This window comes from Pelodiscus sinensis, chromosome 5 (assembly GCF_052426305.1).
Source record: "Pelodiscus sinensis isolate ZL-2025 chromosome 5, ASM5242630v1, whole genome shotgun sequence".
Taxonomy (NCBI): Eukaryota; Metazoa; Chordata; order Testudines; family Trionychidae; genus Pelodiscus; species Pelodiscus sinensis.
Window position 1 is genome coordinate 34051534 of NC_143056.1, and position 16506 is coordinate 34068039.

A 16506-nucleotide genomic window follows, 5' to 3' on the forward strand; every position below is an offset into this window, starting at 1 on the left:
AATTCCAGAACTTACCTTCAGTCACTTTATTAAGCACCTGTGCAAGATATTTCAAACATTTTGTGGTGATTTTGCAATATTAAGATTAAGATTGACTAGGAAACAAATAGTTTTGAAACAGTAAAGAAATAAAAACCATCTTATAACATTGAAAGCCTGAGAATGGTTGCTGTTGTAGAATCACCAAGGGGAAATATAGGTTAAAGGGCATCTATTCAATAGCCTGGTCCTTGTGTCTATGTTAATCAGATTTCAAAAAGAAGATCCTTTATTGTCATTACCAATACCAGTTTTCTTCCAGTCCCTTTTTACAGTTTCAGACCTGGCATTAGAAGGGATGAATTAGAGAGGAAAGCAGCATGATGCGAGGGGGCTATCGTTTGCTCCTCTAGCCTCATTTGCAGATGCCAGGAGCACACAGCATATTTAATGAGATTGAAAGTTGAACAAGATTCAGTATTGCAAACCACTAAATATTTCTTTTCATTTTGGTGAGATTCTTTCCCTTTTCCTTGGAGAGAGCTGTTAGTACACACCATCCTAAAAGAAAATTTCATCAAATTTACGATTATCTCCCTAAAATAATAGCCTTGTATTTTTAAAGATTTTTCCTTTTAATATGTTCACTTTTGCTACTTATTTCTTTACATGCTAATGTAATATTTAGTGTCACAAAGCTGAAAAGGTATTCTGAGAAAGGGCTGCTAACTTTCTGTTGGTACAAAACTGAACATCCTGGCCCTGCCCCTTCCGCAGACCCTGTTCCGCACTCACCACAATCCTACTCCCTCAGTGGCTTACTGTTTCCCACCCTTAGTTTGACTGGGCAGCAGGTTGGACTGAAGGCTCTACATGGGACTTCAGCTGTAAATGTGGGTTCTGGGTGTCGACTACAGGCTCTCAGCTAGTCGCGGTGCAAGAAGGGTAGAGGGCTCTAGCTGGGGATGAGAGGTTAGGGGTACAGAAGAGGGCTGCAGGCTGCAGGACAGGGTTGAGGCATTGAGAATACAGGCGGTCCCCGGGTTACGTACAAGATAGGGACTGTAGGTTTGTTCTTAAGTTGAATTTGTATGTAAGTCGGAACTGGCGTCCAGATTCAGCCGCTGCTGAAACTGACCAGCGGCTGACTACAGGAAGCCCGAGGCAGAGTTGCTCTGCCCTGGGCTACTTGGAATCAGCCGCTGATCAGTTTCAACAGCGGCTGAATCTGGACTCCTGGGACAGAGCAGCTGGGGCGCTGCCGGGTTTGTCCAGTAGTGCCGAGGAGCAGCGCTGTGGGACCAACCGGGCAGCGCCCCAGCTGCTCTACCCCAGGCGTTGCAAGAAAAGCCTGGTCTGCTGGGGGAGGGGAGGGTTGGGATCCAAAAGAGGCTGCCAGCTTTAGAGAGGGGCTCAGGACTGGGTGTTCAGGTATAGCGGCGGGTGTGAGATCTGGGTTGGGGATGTGGTCTTTGAGGGGTGGGGTCAGGGCTGAGGGGTATTGGAGTGCAGGAAGTGCTCAGGTCTGGGACAGGTGGTTGGAGCTTGAGCTTACCTGGATGGCTCCTGATCAGTGGCACTAAAGTAGGCTGTCTGGTGCCTTCCTATCCTGGAACAGCACCCTACACCAAGAAGCAGCCAGCAAATCCAGCTCCTAGGCAGGGGGACAGGAGGCTCTGTGGCATGCCACGTGCACTTCTGTCGCTTGCAAGCACTGTCTCTCAGATCTTGTTGGCTGGGGAATTGCTGAGCTGGTGCTCAGGGCAGGAACAACGTGAGGTGCCCTGCATTTTGCCCCTACCCCCATTTTCTTCCTGCTTAGAAGCTGGACCTGCTGGCTGCTTTTGAGGCACAGCACAGTGCCCCAAGAAAGGTAGAGACTAGCCTGCCTCTGCTCTGCAACATTGCTTACTAGACTTTTAATGGCCTGGAGCTGTCTGGAGCCAGTAGGGGCTCTTTTCAACCTTGTGTTCTGCTTGAAAACTGGACATCTGGTCACCCTAATCACTTAGGTTCAAAATAATTAAAGGATATATTGAAAAAGGTAAGTATAAAATCAACTCATAACTACTGCATATTTAGTAGTCCTGAGATTCTCAAAATTCTTTGTACACTTTAATGAAAACGCTACACACTACCTGAAAGCACAAAGACATACAATTTTACAATGCGTTTGATAATGGAAATAGCTAGGAAACATACATTTTGCTGAAAAAAATCATGACAACATTATTTTATAATTTGTGTGTATTTTGGCAGTTAGTCTATAACTAAATTACCAAAGCAAACAAACAAACAAAAAAAACCAGATCTCCTCTTCTTGTTCCCTGAATTGCATTCTGAGACTCTCCACCTGTCTTACTAATCAAATACAGAAGATGTATGGATGCCTACCTATGAGAACTTGTTGTAAGCAACACATTTTCATACTTGGCTGATGCTTTGACTGTACACATTTCTGAAGATATGCTACAAGATTGGTTTTAAGAAGAATGAAATCCCCAAAACTTACATATCAATATCTGTAACTGTTGAAAAATAGCAGTTGATCATGATAAGCAGTTGAGAAATTTAACAGAAATATAATGCAGTTCTTTGGTCTATTAGTAAAGTAACACTTATAGTCAAAATAAGTAAATAAAAATAACCTCCATGGAGCATGCAGTCTGTCAGAGTAATCACACAATATTCTTGCCTTGGGTCTCAGTTCTGCTCTAAGAGGCTGCATACGGCTGCTCTGAGTTGTGTTTGGAGCTGGGCAGGCCTCTAATCTGGGCCAAAATTAGGGATGCACAAAAATAACTTAAAAGTCCATATGACCTTGTTTTCTGCATCCAGTGCACAAAAGTAATGGTGATTCTGGCCCCTTTTTCTGAATCTCCTTATCCTCATTGTCTATCATCTGTCTCAAGCCTTTTATATTTTTAGACTGGTAGTGGTTAATATATAGTACTAAACTAGCACTCCTTTCTTTAAATCATATGATTTTAGTCTCTAATCAGAAGAGTTTTTCAAAATGCCATTTCACTACAGTGGAAGGAGCATTGCAATGCAGGAAATTGAAGAGCACCATATGAATTACAGAATCTGTAATCTAACTAATCCTTCAATTTATTTTTCCTCCTGACAGTAATTCAGGATGAGACTTCTTCAGTAAAACTGATCATCTTTATAGAATAATACACATAATTAATTCAAATTCAAGAATGAATGTGTTTCTGAAAAATCAGATTGAGTGACTTAAAACAGTCAGGAAGCAAATCTACTTTGGTTTCAAAACTGTTAAGGTTATATAAATAATTATTTATAACCTGAATTGTTATAGTGCCATTGTACTTGGCACTATAAAAGCAGAGTTGTAGAGAGTATTTACTCTGAAGAGCTCACAATTTAAATAGATAAGACAGAGATACAGAGAGCAAAAGGATATAACACACGAACAGTATAATGGCAGCCTGCGTCCTTTTAGTTCCATGCTTTTTTGCCATGGCTTTTCTTAAGAGGGAATAAGCTAAATGGAAAAAAGTGAGAAGAGCAGTTAAACTACATTAAATAACAAAATATTTTAATTGACTAAGTCTGAGCTAGCTTTCATACTCAATGTCTTTGGCTTCTCTCTGATTAGGTCAAAGGAAGGAGGAGCTGTTAAACTATGGGATCAGGAACTGAAGCGATGTCGTGCCTTCAGATTGGAGACAGGACAGATGACTGACTGTGTTCGTTCTGTGTGTAGAGGCAAAGTAAGGCATGTTCTCTTTAATATATTGCTCTCAAGCTTTGGGTTATTATACAGCAAATTGATACACAGAAGCATATTTGCAGAATCTTTTTCTTGTGGTTAATAGTTTGAATAATTCATAGAAGTTCACACCAATTTGAAGAGTTACTGAAGCATATCACTTTAATTTATAATTTAAAATGTTCTTAAACTAAAGGCTTACAATGGTTTATCTGTCAGATAGCAGATTTTTCAGCCCATGCAGAACTACTCTTAAGAAAATACTAGTACTAATTACGATGACGTGTATACAACACGATTAAAAAATAACACAGGATTAATTGCTATGCTTAGCACCAAGGCCATTATAAGGACTGCTGAATAGAATACATCCTTTTTAAGTTTGGAAGCAGAGAATAATTCAGTTTTATATCTTATGTTTGACTTGTGAACAGAAATTCAGACAATCTGAAGATTTGTACGTTGATTTCCCCATTAACATAATTTAATCCTTATTTTATTTTAGCAACCCTTCTTGAAGGAATTATATCCATGGTTCATTTGTTACTATTTACTAGGGAGCTTTGTCCCCTGCTTGCTAACCCCCCCTCTCTCTGGCCGCTTTTGCTTCACTGAGGGCACCTGTTGACACTGATGACTTGATGACATCATGGACATCTGGTAGCCTAGGCAGGGGAAGGCTTTGGCTTCCCAAACTGCCAGGCCTGGCCCCACGCACACTCCACCGCAGAACACCTGCTATAGGCGTTCTGGTCGTGGAGTGTTGCTGCCTCCAGTGCCCGCTCTACCCTGTGCTCCTGGGGCTGAGGAGGCTGGAGCCATGTGGCCTCCTTCTGCCCTGGTACTCCAGGGGCCAGGGAAGCCCAGCTGGGGATGAGAGGTTAGGGGTACAGAAGAGGGCATACATAAGAACAACCCAGGAAACTACAGACCGGTCAGTTTAACGTCTGTCCCAGGAAAGATAATGGAGCAGGTAATTAAGGAAATCATATGCAAACACTTGGAAGGTAATAAAGTGATAGGGTACGTCTACACTACAACGTTAATTTGAACTAACTTAGTTCGAATTAGTTAATTCGAACTAAGCTAATTCGAACTAACGCGTCTAGAACTAAAAACTAGTTCGAATTAGCGTTTTGCTAATTCGAACTAGCAAGTCCACATTGAGTGGACCCTGAACAGGGCTTAAGGATGGCCGGAAGCAGTGTCGGCAGGGCATCAGAGGAGGACTTAGAGCGTGGAGATGCTGTCTCAGGCTAGCCAAGGGCTGCGCTTATAGGGTCCCGACCCCCACCCCGGACAGACAGTTCTAAGGGGTGCCCCGCTTGCAAAGCAGTCCTGGCTTGGATTGCCCGGAGTACCCACACTGGGCACATCACACCACTCGGCCATCAGCCCGGATGCACTTGCCGCAGGCTGCCATCTGGGGAGAGGGGGTAATCGGGGGGCTGCAGGAGAGCTTCCACCCCCAGACGCCCGCAGAGCCAGCCCAGTCCTCCCCATCGGGGGCTCGTACCCCATTCCTCCCTCACCTCCTTCCACTTACCCTTCCCTAGCCCCCCTTCTTATTGATGTACAAAATAAAGATAACGTTTCTTCCAACATTGACTCTGTCTTTATTGAACAAAACTGGGGGAGACTGGGAAAAGGAGGTGGGAGAGGGGAAGAGAAAGGCTGGGAGAGGGGTGGGCAACTAATATGATCAGGGGTTGAGAACAGGTCCCAGATGAAGAGAGGCTACAGAGACTGGAACTGTTCAGCTTAGAAAAGAGGAGATGGAGCGGGGACAGGATAGAGGTCTCTAAAAGCAGGGGTTGGGTGGAGAGGGTGCATTCATAAAAGTTCTTCATGAGTTCCCATAAAGAAGGACTAGAGGACACCAAAGGAAAGGAATGGGTAGCAGGCTTCAAACTAGTAAGAGAAAGTTGTTCTTCACAAAGCAAATAGTTAACCTGTGGAACTCCTTGCTGCAGGAGGCTGTGAAGGCTACAACTAGAACAGAGTTTAAAGGGAAGTGAGACCAAGTCATGGAGGTTGGGTCCATGGAGTAGTCTTAGCCAGGGGGTAGGAGTGGTGTCCCTGCCCAAAGTTTGTGGAAGGCTGGAGAGGGATGGCACGAGACAAATGGCTTGGTCACTGTCTTCAGTCCATCCCCTCCAGGGTCCCTAGGGTTGGCCGCTGTCGGCAGACAGGCTACTGGGCTAGATGGACCTTTGGTCTGACCCAGGACGGCCATTGTAAGCTCAGGGCTCAGGGTCGGGGGTCTCAGTGGACCTCCTTGATTTTCATGCACACCTGCTCCTGGGTGGCCAGGCTGGCAGCTCTCCTGCCCTAGACGGCCACTTTCCTGTGCCTAGTGCGGAGATCGTGGACAAGGTCCACGATGTCCGCACTAGCCCAGGAAGGTGCCGGCCTCTTGCGGTCCAGGGCAAGCTCCCGGGAAGAGGGGGTGGGCTGGGGGACATCAGGTGGGTGGCTCTGTGCCGTGCCAGGTGCAGGGTCTGCTGGCTGGGTGCTGGCAGGCTTGCACCTGGCACGGGCACCGTAGCCAGCCCGTGCCCCTTTAAGAGGTCCGGGGCCGGGAGGGGGGCAGACGAGTTTCCCTGGTGTTGGCCAGAGTGGCCACCAGGGAAAGCTGGGGAGGGCTAGCCTCCCATTAGTTCGAATTAAGGGGCTACACACCCATTAATTCGAACTAGTAAGTTCGAACTAGGCTTAATCCTCGTAAAATGAGGTTTTCCTAGTTCGAACTAAGCGCTCCGCTAGATCGATTCAAATTCGAACTAGCGGAGCGCTAGTGTAGCGGCTATGAATGTTAGTTCGAACTAACGTCCGTTAGTTCGAACTAACATTGTAGTATAGACATACCCATAGGGAATAGCCAGCATGGGTTTGTGAAGAACAAGTCATGCCAAACTAATCTGATAGCTTTCTTTGATAGGATAACGAGCCTTGTGGATAAGGGAGAAGCGGTGGATGTCATATACCTAGACTTTAGTAAGGCATTTGATACGGTCTCGCATGATATTCTTATTGATAAACTAGGCAAATATAACTTAGATAGGGCCACGATAAGGTGGGTGCATAATTGGCTGGATAACCGTAGTCAGAGAGTTGTTGTTAACGGTGCTAAATCCTGCTGGAAAGGGATAACAAGTGGAGTTCCGCAAGGGTCTGTTTTGGGACCCGTACTGTTCAATATCTTCATCAATGATGTAGATATTGGGATAGAGAGTACGCTTATTAAGTTTTCAGATGATACCAAACTGGGTGGGGTTGCAACTTCTTTGGAGGATAGGGACATAATTCAAAATGACCTTAGCAAGTTAGAGAAATGGTCAGAGGTAAACAGGATGAGGTTTAATAAAGAGAAATGCAAAGTGCTCCACTTAGGAAGGAACAATCAGTTCCATACATGCAAGATGGGAAGCGACTGTCTAGGAAGGAGCATGGCGGAAAGGGATCTAGGGGTCATAGTGGACCACAAGTTGAATATGAGTCAACAGTGTGATGCTGTTGCAAAAAAAGCAAATATGATTCTAGGTTGTATCAATAGGTGTGTTGTAAGCAAAACTCGTGAAGTCATTCTGCCGCTCTACTCTGCACTAGTGAGGCCTCAGCTGGAGTACTGTGTCCAGTTTTGGGCGCCACATTTCAAGAAAGATGTGGAGAAATTGGAAAGGGTACAGAGAAGAGCGACAAGAATGATTAAAGGTCTAGAGAACATGACCTATGAAGCCAGGCTTCATGAACTGGGCTTGTTTAGTTTGGAAAAAAGAAGATTAAGGGGGGACATGATAGCGGTTTTCAAATATCTAAGAGGGTGTCACAAGGAGGAAGGAGAAAATTTGTTCCTCTTGGTTACTGAGGACAGGACAAGGAGTAATGGGCTTAAAGTGCAGCAGGGGAGGTTTAGATTGGACATTAGGAAAAAATTCCTAACTGTCAGGGTGGTCAAAAATTGGAATAAATTGCCAAGGGAGGTGGTGGAATCTCCCTCTCTGGAGATATTTAAGAACAGGTTAGATAGACATCTGTCAGGGATGGTATAGACTGAGCTTGGTCCTGCCTTGAGGGTGGGGGGCTGGACTCGATGACCTGTTGAGGTCCCTTCCAGTCCTATGATTCTATGATTCTATGTTCAGCCTACTCCCTCCCCGGTGCTCCAGAGCTGGGGAGACTGGGGCATATGCTTACCTTCCCGTCCTTTCCCTCTTCATGGGGGGTGTACTCAGTGTGCTGCCCTGCATCCTCCCTTCCCCATGGAGTGTGGGGCCTCAGTAGAGGGAGTGGGCTGTAGATGGGACTGGGGGAGGCACCCCACCCCTGGATGATGTCATTCTCTCATCTGGCGGGGGGGAAATTATGTATAGAGGGAGAAATGCATTAGTTAATGTTTTATTACAGTAATAATTCCTTTGCACTTGCACTAGGGGAAGATTCTTGTTGGGACAAGGAATGCTGAAATAATTGAAGTTGGAGAGAAAAATGCAGCATGCAACATTCTAATTAATGGCCATATGGATGGACCTATCTGGGGACTAGCTACTCATCCTTCAAGAGATCTTTTCCTTTCGGCTGCAGAAGATGGGACAGTGAGACTCTGGGACATTGCTGAAAAGGTAGATGTAAAGTCAATACAGGCAGTCCCCGAGTTACGCGGATCCGACTTACGTCGGCTCCGCACTTACGAACGGGGCTTTCTCGCCCTGGAGCTCGCAGGCAGCGGGACCACCCAGAGCGCAGCGGTCCCACCACCTTGACCTCCGGGGTGAGAAAAGCTGCTCCGGGTGCCCCTGGTCTACTGGAGACTGTCTCCAGCAGACCAGGGACACCTGGAGCAAAGCCGGGGAGGCGGAGGGGTCCCGCACCTCTGAGGCTTTGCTCTGGCAAAGCCTCAGAGGCGTGGCACCCTGCCGCCGCTGCCGCTTTGCTCCCCGTGTCCCTGGTCTGCTGGGGGGTGGTGCAGCTAGTGCGCCCCCCCCCTACCCCAGCAGACCAGGCTTTTGTTGTGGACCATGGGGTAGAGCAGCTGGGGTGCTGCCGGGTTGGTCCTGCAGGGACCTACTTGGCAGCCCAGCTGTTCTGTCCCAGGCTCGAGATTCAGCCGCTGTTGAAACTGATCAGTGGCTGATTCCAGGAAGCTGGGGGCAGAGCAATTCTGCCTCCAGCTTCCTGTAGTCATCCCCTAATCAGTTTCAGCAGCAGCGGCTGAATCTGGAGCCAGTTCAGACTTACATACAAATTCAACTTAAGAACAAACCTATAGTCCCTATCTTGTACGTAACCCTGGGACTGCCTGTAGTACTAAGCAGCTTTAATTTTAGCAAAAAAGAATCCTATATTATGCAATAGTGAGGATTTAATTGTTGTTACCATAGTCTGAGAAATTAAGCCAGTATAGTGGTTTTAACACTTTTACATAATAAAAATAAAATTCAGTGGATACGATGAGAATCTGTTAGTTATGGAACATGCATAAATAGAAACATTTACTCCTCTTTTTCTGTTTTTCATTTCCTCACAGAAGATGCTTAACAAAGTCAGTTTAGGACATGCAGCTCGAACTGTTTGTTACAGCCCTGAGGGGGACATGGTAGCTATTGGCATGAAAAATGGAGAATTTATTGTCTTGTTGGTGACCTCTCTAAAAATATGGGGGAAAAAACGGGATAGAAGATCTGCTATCCAAGACATAAGGTCAGAAAAATCATGGTTTTTATCTACACTAGAAATATTGAGCTGATAAAGTAAGCAAGCAATAATTTAAAAACAAAAACTACCCACATAAAGTGATTCATTTATAAGAAATTCCCATATGGAAAGTTTCTATATACTTGGCTTTCATATATTAAAACATCATGTTAATACCCTCCCAACCCAGTTTAATTTTCAAAGTGTGTATTTTGAGAATTATTTTATAATATGGATACATTAAAAAGTAAATTATACTATAATACAGGGTACGTCTACACAGCAGCGTTATTTTGGAATAACATGTTATTTTGAAATTACAAAATGGTACGTCTACATAGCAAGCCATTATTTTGAAATAATGGTGAGCTGGAGGACTTCTTATTCCAACTGCTGTAACCCTCATTTTTTGAGGAGTAAGGGAAGTCAAAGGAAGAGTGTTCTTCCTTAAACTTCCTGCTGTGTAGACAGCACCAAAAGCTGGATTAAGCTATTTCAACTTCAGCTACGCAATTGACATAGCTGAAGTTGTGAATCTTAATTTGACTTTTGCCCTGCTGTGTAGACATGCCCACAGAGTTTTGCAAAATGCTTTGCAGAGAGATAGAATGAATAATTTATAGAGTTTGGTACAATGACTTCAATGAAAGTCGTAAAGAGGAAAAGGACAGATGAAGATGGAATAGAGCAAATAAAGAGAAAGTTGAAACCTAAGCAATAGAATTGTCAGTAAGTATTGTCAGATATGACTTACAGTGAAGGGGAAGTGGAAGGGTTCTGTTGTAAGTTGAGAACTCTAGATTTAAAAGAGAATAAATCAACTCAGCCTTTTGGAGGGAGAGAAGAGTTCTTTAGACATAGGGCAGCACAAGAGAATGATTATTAAGTGAGGAGAGTCGCAAAGAGGGGAGATTAGAAGATGACAAAATTTGAAGTAGAATAGTAAGTGATCAGGGAAAAGGTGACTATAAGGTAAGAATATTGATGGAGAAAGTATGGGAAATAAGCAGGAAGAACTTGAAGTGCTAATAAATAAACATAACTAAGACATAGTTGGTGTCACAAAGACCTGGTGGGGTAATCCACATGATTGGAATATTGGTATAAGGGTACAACTAGCTCAGGAAGGATAGTCAGGGAAAAAAGGGAAGAGGTGTTGCCTTATATATTAAAAAGGTATGCACTTGAACTGAGGTTGAGATGGATATAGGAGACAGATTTGTTGAGAGTCTCTGAGTTAGGTTAAAAGGGATAAAAAAACTGGGGTGATGTCATGCTAGGGGTCTACTACAGACCACCTACCCAGGCAGAAGAGGTGGGATGAGGCTTTTAAAAAAAAAAAAAAACAATTAACAAAATCATCCCAGGTACAAGATTTAGTGGTGATGGGGGACTTCAACTATCCATATGTATGTTGGGAAATTAACATAGCAGGGCACAGATTATCTAATAAATTCTTGCACTGCATTGGAAACAATTTTTTATTTCAGAAGGTTGAGAAAGCAACTAGGGGTAAGCTGTTCTAGATTTGATATTAACAAATAGGGAGGAACTGGTTGAAAATTTGAAATTGGAAGGTACCTTGGGTGAAAGTGATCATGAAACTTGTAGGTAAGGTCCCATGGGAAGCAAGACTGAAGGGAAAAACAACTGAGGAGAGTTGGAAGTATTTCAAAGGGATGTTGTTAAGGGCCCAAAAGCAAACAATTCCGCTGTGTAGGAAAGATAGAAAATATGGCAAAAGACCAGCTTGGCTTAACAAGGAGATCTTGTATGATCTCAAAATAAAAAAGGAGTCCTATAAAAAATGGAAACTAGGACAAATAACAAAAGATGAATATAGGAAAGCAACACGGGAATGCAGGGGCAAGATTAGAAAGGCAAAGGCACAAAATGAGAACAAACTAGCTACAGGCATAAAGGGAAACAAGAAGGCCTTTTATAAATACATTAGAAGCAAGAGGAAGACCAAGGACAGGGTAGGCGCACTGCTCAGTGAGGAGGGAGAAGCAGTAACAGGAAACTTGGAAATGGCGGAGATGCTCAATGACTTCTTTGTTTCGGTTTTCACCGAGAAGTCTGGAGGTGTGCCTAACGTAGTGAATACAAGCAGAGAGAGGGTAAGTTTAGAAGATAGGATACACAAAGAACAAGTTAAAAATCACTTAGGAAAGTTAGATGTCAGCAAGTCACCAGGTCCTGATGAAATGCATCCCAGGATACTCAAGGAGCTGATAGAGGAGGTATCTGAGCATTTAGCTATGATCTTTGAAAAATCATGGCAGACAGGGGAGATTCCAGAAGACTGGAAAAGGGCAAATATTGTGCCCATCTATAAAAAGGGGAATAAGAACAACCCAGGAAACTACAGACCGGTCAGTTTAACGTCTGTCCCAGGGAAGATAATGGACCAGGTAATTAAGGAAATCATATGCAAACACTTGGAAGGTAATAAAGTGATAGGGAATAGCCAGCATGGGTTTGTGAAGAACAAGTCATGCCAAACTAATCTGATAGCTTTCTTTGATAGGATAACGAGCCTTGTGGATAAGGGAGAAGCGGTGGATGTCATATACCTAGACTTTAGTAAGGCATTTGATACGGTCTCGCATGATATTCTTATTGATAAACTAGGCAAATATAACTTAGATAGGGTCACGATAAGGTGGGTGCATAATTGGCTGGATAACCGTAGTCAGAGAGTTGTTGTTAACGGTGCTAAATCCTGCTGGAAAGGGATAACAAGTGGAGTTCCGCAAGGGTCTGTTTTGGGACCCGTACTGTTCAATATCTTCATCAATGATGTAGATATTGGGATAGAGAGTACGCTTATTAAGTTTTCAGATGATACCAAACTGGGTGGGGTTGCAACTTCTTTGGAGGATAGGGACATAATTCAAAATGACCTTAGCAAGTTAGAGAAATGGTCAGAGGTAAACAGGATGAAGTTTAATAAAGAGAAATGCAAAGTGCTCCACTTAGGAAGGAACAATCAGTTCCATACATACAAGATGGGAAGCGACTGTCTAGGAAGGAGCATGGCGGAAAGGGATCTAGGGGTCATAGTGGACCACAAGTTGAATATGAGTCAACAGTGTGATGCTGTTGCAAAAAAAGCAAATATGGTTCTAGGTTGTATCAATAGGTGTGTTGTAAGCAAAACTCGTGAAGTCATTCTGCCGCTCTACTCTGCACTAGTTAGGCCTCAGCTGGAGTACTGTGTCCAGTTTTGGGCGCCACATTTCAAGAAAGATGTGGAGAAATTGGAAAGAGTACAGAGAAGAGCGACAAGAATGATTAAAGGTCTAGAGAACATGACCTATGAAGTCAGGCTTCATGAACTGGGCTTGTTTAGTTTAGAAAAAAGAAGATTAAGGAGGTAACATGATAGCGGTTTTCAAATATCTAAAAGGGTGTCACAAGGAGGAAGGAGAAAAATTGTTCTTCTTGGTTTCTGAGGACAGGACAAGGAGTAATGGGCTTAAAGTGCAGCAAGGGAGGTTTAGATTGGACATTAGGAAAAAATTCCTAACTGTCAGGGTGGTCAAATATTGGAATAAATTGCCAAGGGAGGTGGTGGAATCTCCCTCTCTGGAGATATTTAAGAACAGGTTAGATAGACATCTGTCAGGGATGGTGTAGACGGAGCTTGGTCCTGCCTTGAGGGCGGGGGGCTGGACTCGATGACCTCTCGAGGTCCCTTCCAGTTCTATGAGTCTATGAAATCATAGAGTTAATGATTGTAAGGAATGGTAGAAGGGAAAACAGCAAAATAGAGACAATACATTTCAGGAGGCAGATTTTAGTAAATTCAGAGAGCTAGTATGTAAGGTCCCAAGGGAAGCAAGACTAAGAGGAAAAACAACTGAATAGAGTTGGCAGTTTTTCAAAGGGACACTATTAAGGGCCCAAAGCAAACCATTCCATTGTGGAGGAAAGATAGAAAGTAATTGCAAGAGAACTCATTGATTTAACCAGGAGATCTTTACATGTTTTAAAAATCAAAAAGGAGTTATACAAAAAGTAGAAACTAAGTCAAATTACAAAGGATGAATATAAGCAAATAATGCAAGTATGCAGGAGCAAGATTAGAAAGGCAAAGGCACAAAATGAGCTAAATCTAAGTAGCGCAGGCATGGGCAAAATATGGCCCATAGGCTGGATCCAGCCTGTGAAGGCAGCGGGGAGCCCCAGGCAGGCTCCCCTGTTTGCTCCCTGAAGAAATGCGGCTTCAGGGCTCTGTTTCTGTTTTAAAACTGGAGGGGAGGGGGGAAGTTTCAGGAGCTCCCCCCCTCCCCCCCCCCGCAGCACAATTCAATTGGCTGGTTTCTTGCTAGAAACCAGCCAATGGGAGCTGCTTGTTTGACTAACAAGCAGCCAAGAAGAACCACTCCCTCTCTTCTCAGCTCAGTTATGCAATGAAGCACATGGCCAGACAGGCAGGCAGGCAGGTTGGCTGGCTGGGAAATGTTTTAAGCTCTACAAGCCTTAGCTCTGCAGGCAGGCAAGTTTGGCAGCTGGCAGGTAAGTCTCTTGATCAGAGCCTGCTTCTGGAACCCCAACTCTTTCCTGGCCCAACCCTCTGACCCCCCCCATGGAACATACCCAACCCCTCTGTCCCCCTCTTGCACCCACATCTCCTCCCAGATCTGGCACCCCAATCTCCAGCCCCAGATCACAATACCCTCCTACCCTAGGTTGCATCCCAAACCCCTGTGCTCCAGTCCCCTCCCATAGGTCACAATCACCTCCTTCACTCAAACTCCATCCCAGACTTCAGTTTCCCTCCTGTACCCCAGTCCTTTACCCCAAGCTCCCTTCTGCGCCCAACCTCCATCCCAGACCCCACATCTATTCCATTAATATCATGGAAGAGTGCGGCCCTCGACCACTTTCCCAAATCTTGGAGTGGCCCCCATCAAAAATTATTGCCCATCTCTGAGTTAGAGACATAAAGGGTAACAAAAGACATTCTACAAATATATTAGAAGCAAGAGGAAGACCAAGAGCAGGGTTGGCCCATTGTTCAGTGAAGAGAGAGAAACAATAACAGGAAACTTGGAAGTGGCAAAGGTGCTTAATGACGTCTTTGTTTCATTTTTTGTCAAGAAGATTGATGGTGACAGGATATCTAACATAGTGACTGGTAGTGGAAATGTGGTAGGTTTAGAAGTTAAAATAAAAAAAGAACAAGTGAAAAATTACTTAGAAAAGTTAAGATATCTGCAAGTCACCAAGGCCTCATGAAATGCATCCTAGAATACTCAAGGAGCTAATAGAGGAGGTATCTGAGCGTTTGAAAAATCATGGAAGTCAGGAAAGATTCCAGAAGACTGGAAAAGTGCAAATATAGTGCCACATATAAAAAGGGAAGTAAGAACAACCCAGGAAACTAGACCAGTCAGTTTAACTTCTGTACTAGGGAGGAATTACTTAATTCCTGCAAACATCTGGAAGATAATAAGGTGATAAGTAACAGCCAGCATGGATTTGTAAAGAATAATGCCAAACCAATCTGATACCTTTCTTTGATAGGATAATAAGTCTTGTGGATAAGGGAGAAGTGGTGGACGTGGTATACCTGGACTTTAGTAAAGCATTTGATATGGTTTTGCATTATCTTCTTATCAATAAAGTAGGGATATACAACCTAGATGGAGCTACTGTAAGGTGCATGCATAACTGGCTGGATAACCATTCTCAGAGAATAGTTATTAATAGTTCAGAGTCAAGTGGGGTTCCGCAGGGTTCTGTTTTGGTACTGGTTCTGTTCAATATCTTCATCAATGATTTAGATATTGGCATAGAGAGTATGCTTAAGTACTCATGCCCCTGGCGGTGGGATGAGACTTCATGTAGTCTCACTTCTGCCCCCAGGCCAATCAAGGTTTGGGGATGAGGGAGTGTATAAAGTCTCATCCCACCCTTCCAAGAGCGTGTGGTGCTTCTAAGTGCCATGCACTCCTCACGGACGTGGGCAGAGCAGAGGAAACTTTGTGCAGTTTTCCCCCACCGCCAGGTCCTAATTGGCCTGGGTGGGGAAGCGGCAGGGCCTCTGCGGGCCACATCAACCCCTTGGCAGGTCAGATCCAGACCACAGAAGCCCTTTTGCCCACCCCTGGCCTACGGGGAACCTCGGGGGAAGGAGGAGGCAAAGGCACTCCCCCACCCCAGATGAATCATGGTCTGTGGGTGGCGAAATATGGAAGTTTCCTGGCCCCGCCCCTTCCACTTGAGGCTCCACCCCTTTCAGGGTGGCCCAGGGCCACTTCAAAAAATTCTGAAGTGGCCCCCAACAAAAAATTATTGCCCATCCCTGATCTAGACTGTGCTTGGTCCTGCCGTGAGGGCTAGGATTGCCAGGTGTCCTGTTTAGAACCGGACAGTCCAGTATTTGAGTTCTCTGTTCGGGAAACAAATTGAGAAAATATAAATGTCCGGTATTTTCTAAATAAGATGTAATGTAGATTGTGATGTAATGTCAAATGTGTCCGGTATTTTTGTTGAAACCATCTGGCAACCCTAGTGAGGGCAAGGGACTGGACTTGACGACCTCTCGAGGTACCTTTCAATTCTAGTATTCTATGATTCTATGAAAGTTCACAGAGGAATTTGAAAATGAGGACAATCCTGAATTGGCTGTAGATATAAATAGGATTCCATTGATTGCAATGGCAGATGGGAAAGTGACAATATAGTTCTGATTTTGGGGCAAGAATAGTCAACCTGCAGCATTCTGGAGTGTAAGCCATATAATTTAAAATTAAGGATTTAGGAAGACCATACAAACATAATACAAATGTTCTTTGCCCCAGTGTGTTTATAATGAAAAGTAGACAAGATTAGACAACAGTTCAAGGAGGAGAGAGTAAGGAAAGATTATTGGTACAAGAAAGAATTGATCCCTAGAAGAAATTAGTTTTAAGAAATTATTTCAAGACTCATGGTTCCACAGACAGAAAGTAGGAGCCTGTATTACTCACAGAACAGATGGAAGTTACAAAATATTATATGTGAACAGGAAACTATACTGGAACAGCTTTAGGGAACAAACTGTGATTGGAAATATATCAGGAAAAGAGATATGATACATT

General features: G+C 44.1%; 1 protein-coding gene across 2 annotated transcripts in view; it reads left to right on the forward strand.

Annotated features, from left to right (window-relative positions):
• Nucleotides 1–16506, forward strand: part of EML5 (EMAP like 5) — a 332722-nt gene that overhangs the window by 303704 nt on the left and 12512 nt on the right. For both annotated transcript variants that reach the window (XM_089778388.1, XM_075926740.2), the window contains 3 exons: nt 3605–3719; nt 8152–8340; nt 9246–9418. In XM_089778388.1, coding sequence (XP_089634514.1) covers nt 3605–3719; nt 8152–8340; nt 9246–9418 — 477 coding nt within the window. The remainder of the gene's footprint in view (nt 1–3604; nt 3720–8151; nt 8341–9245; nt 9419–16506) is intronic.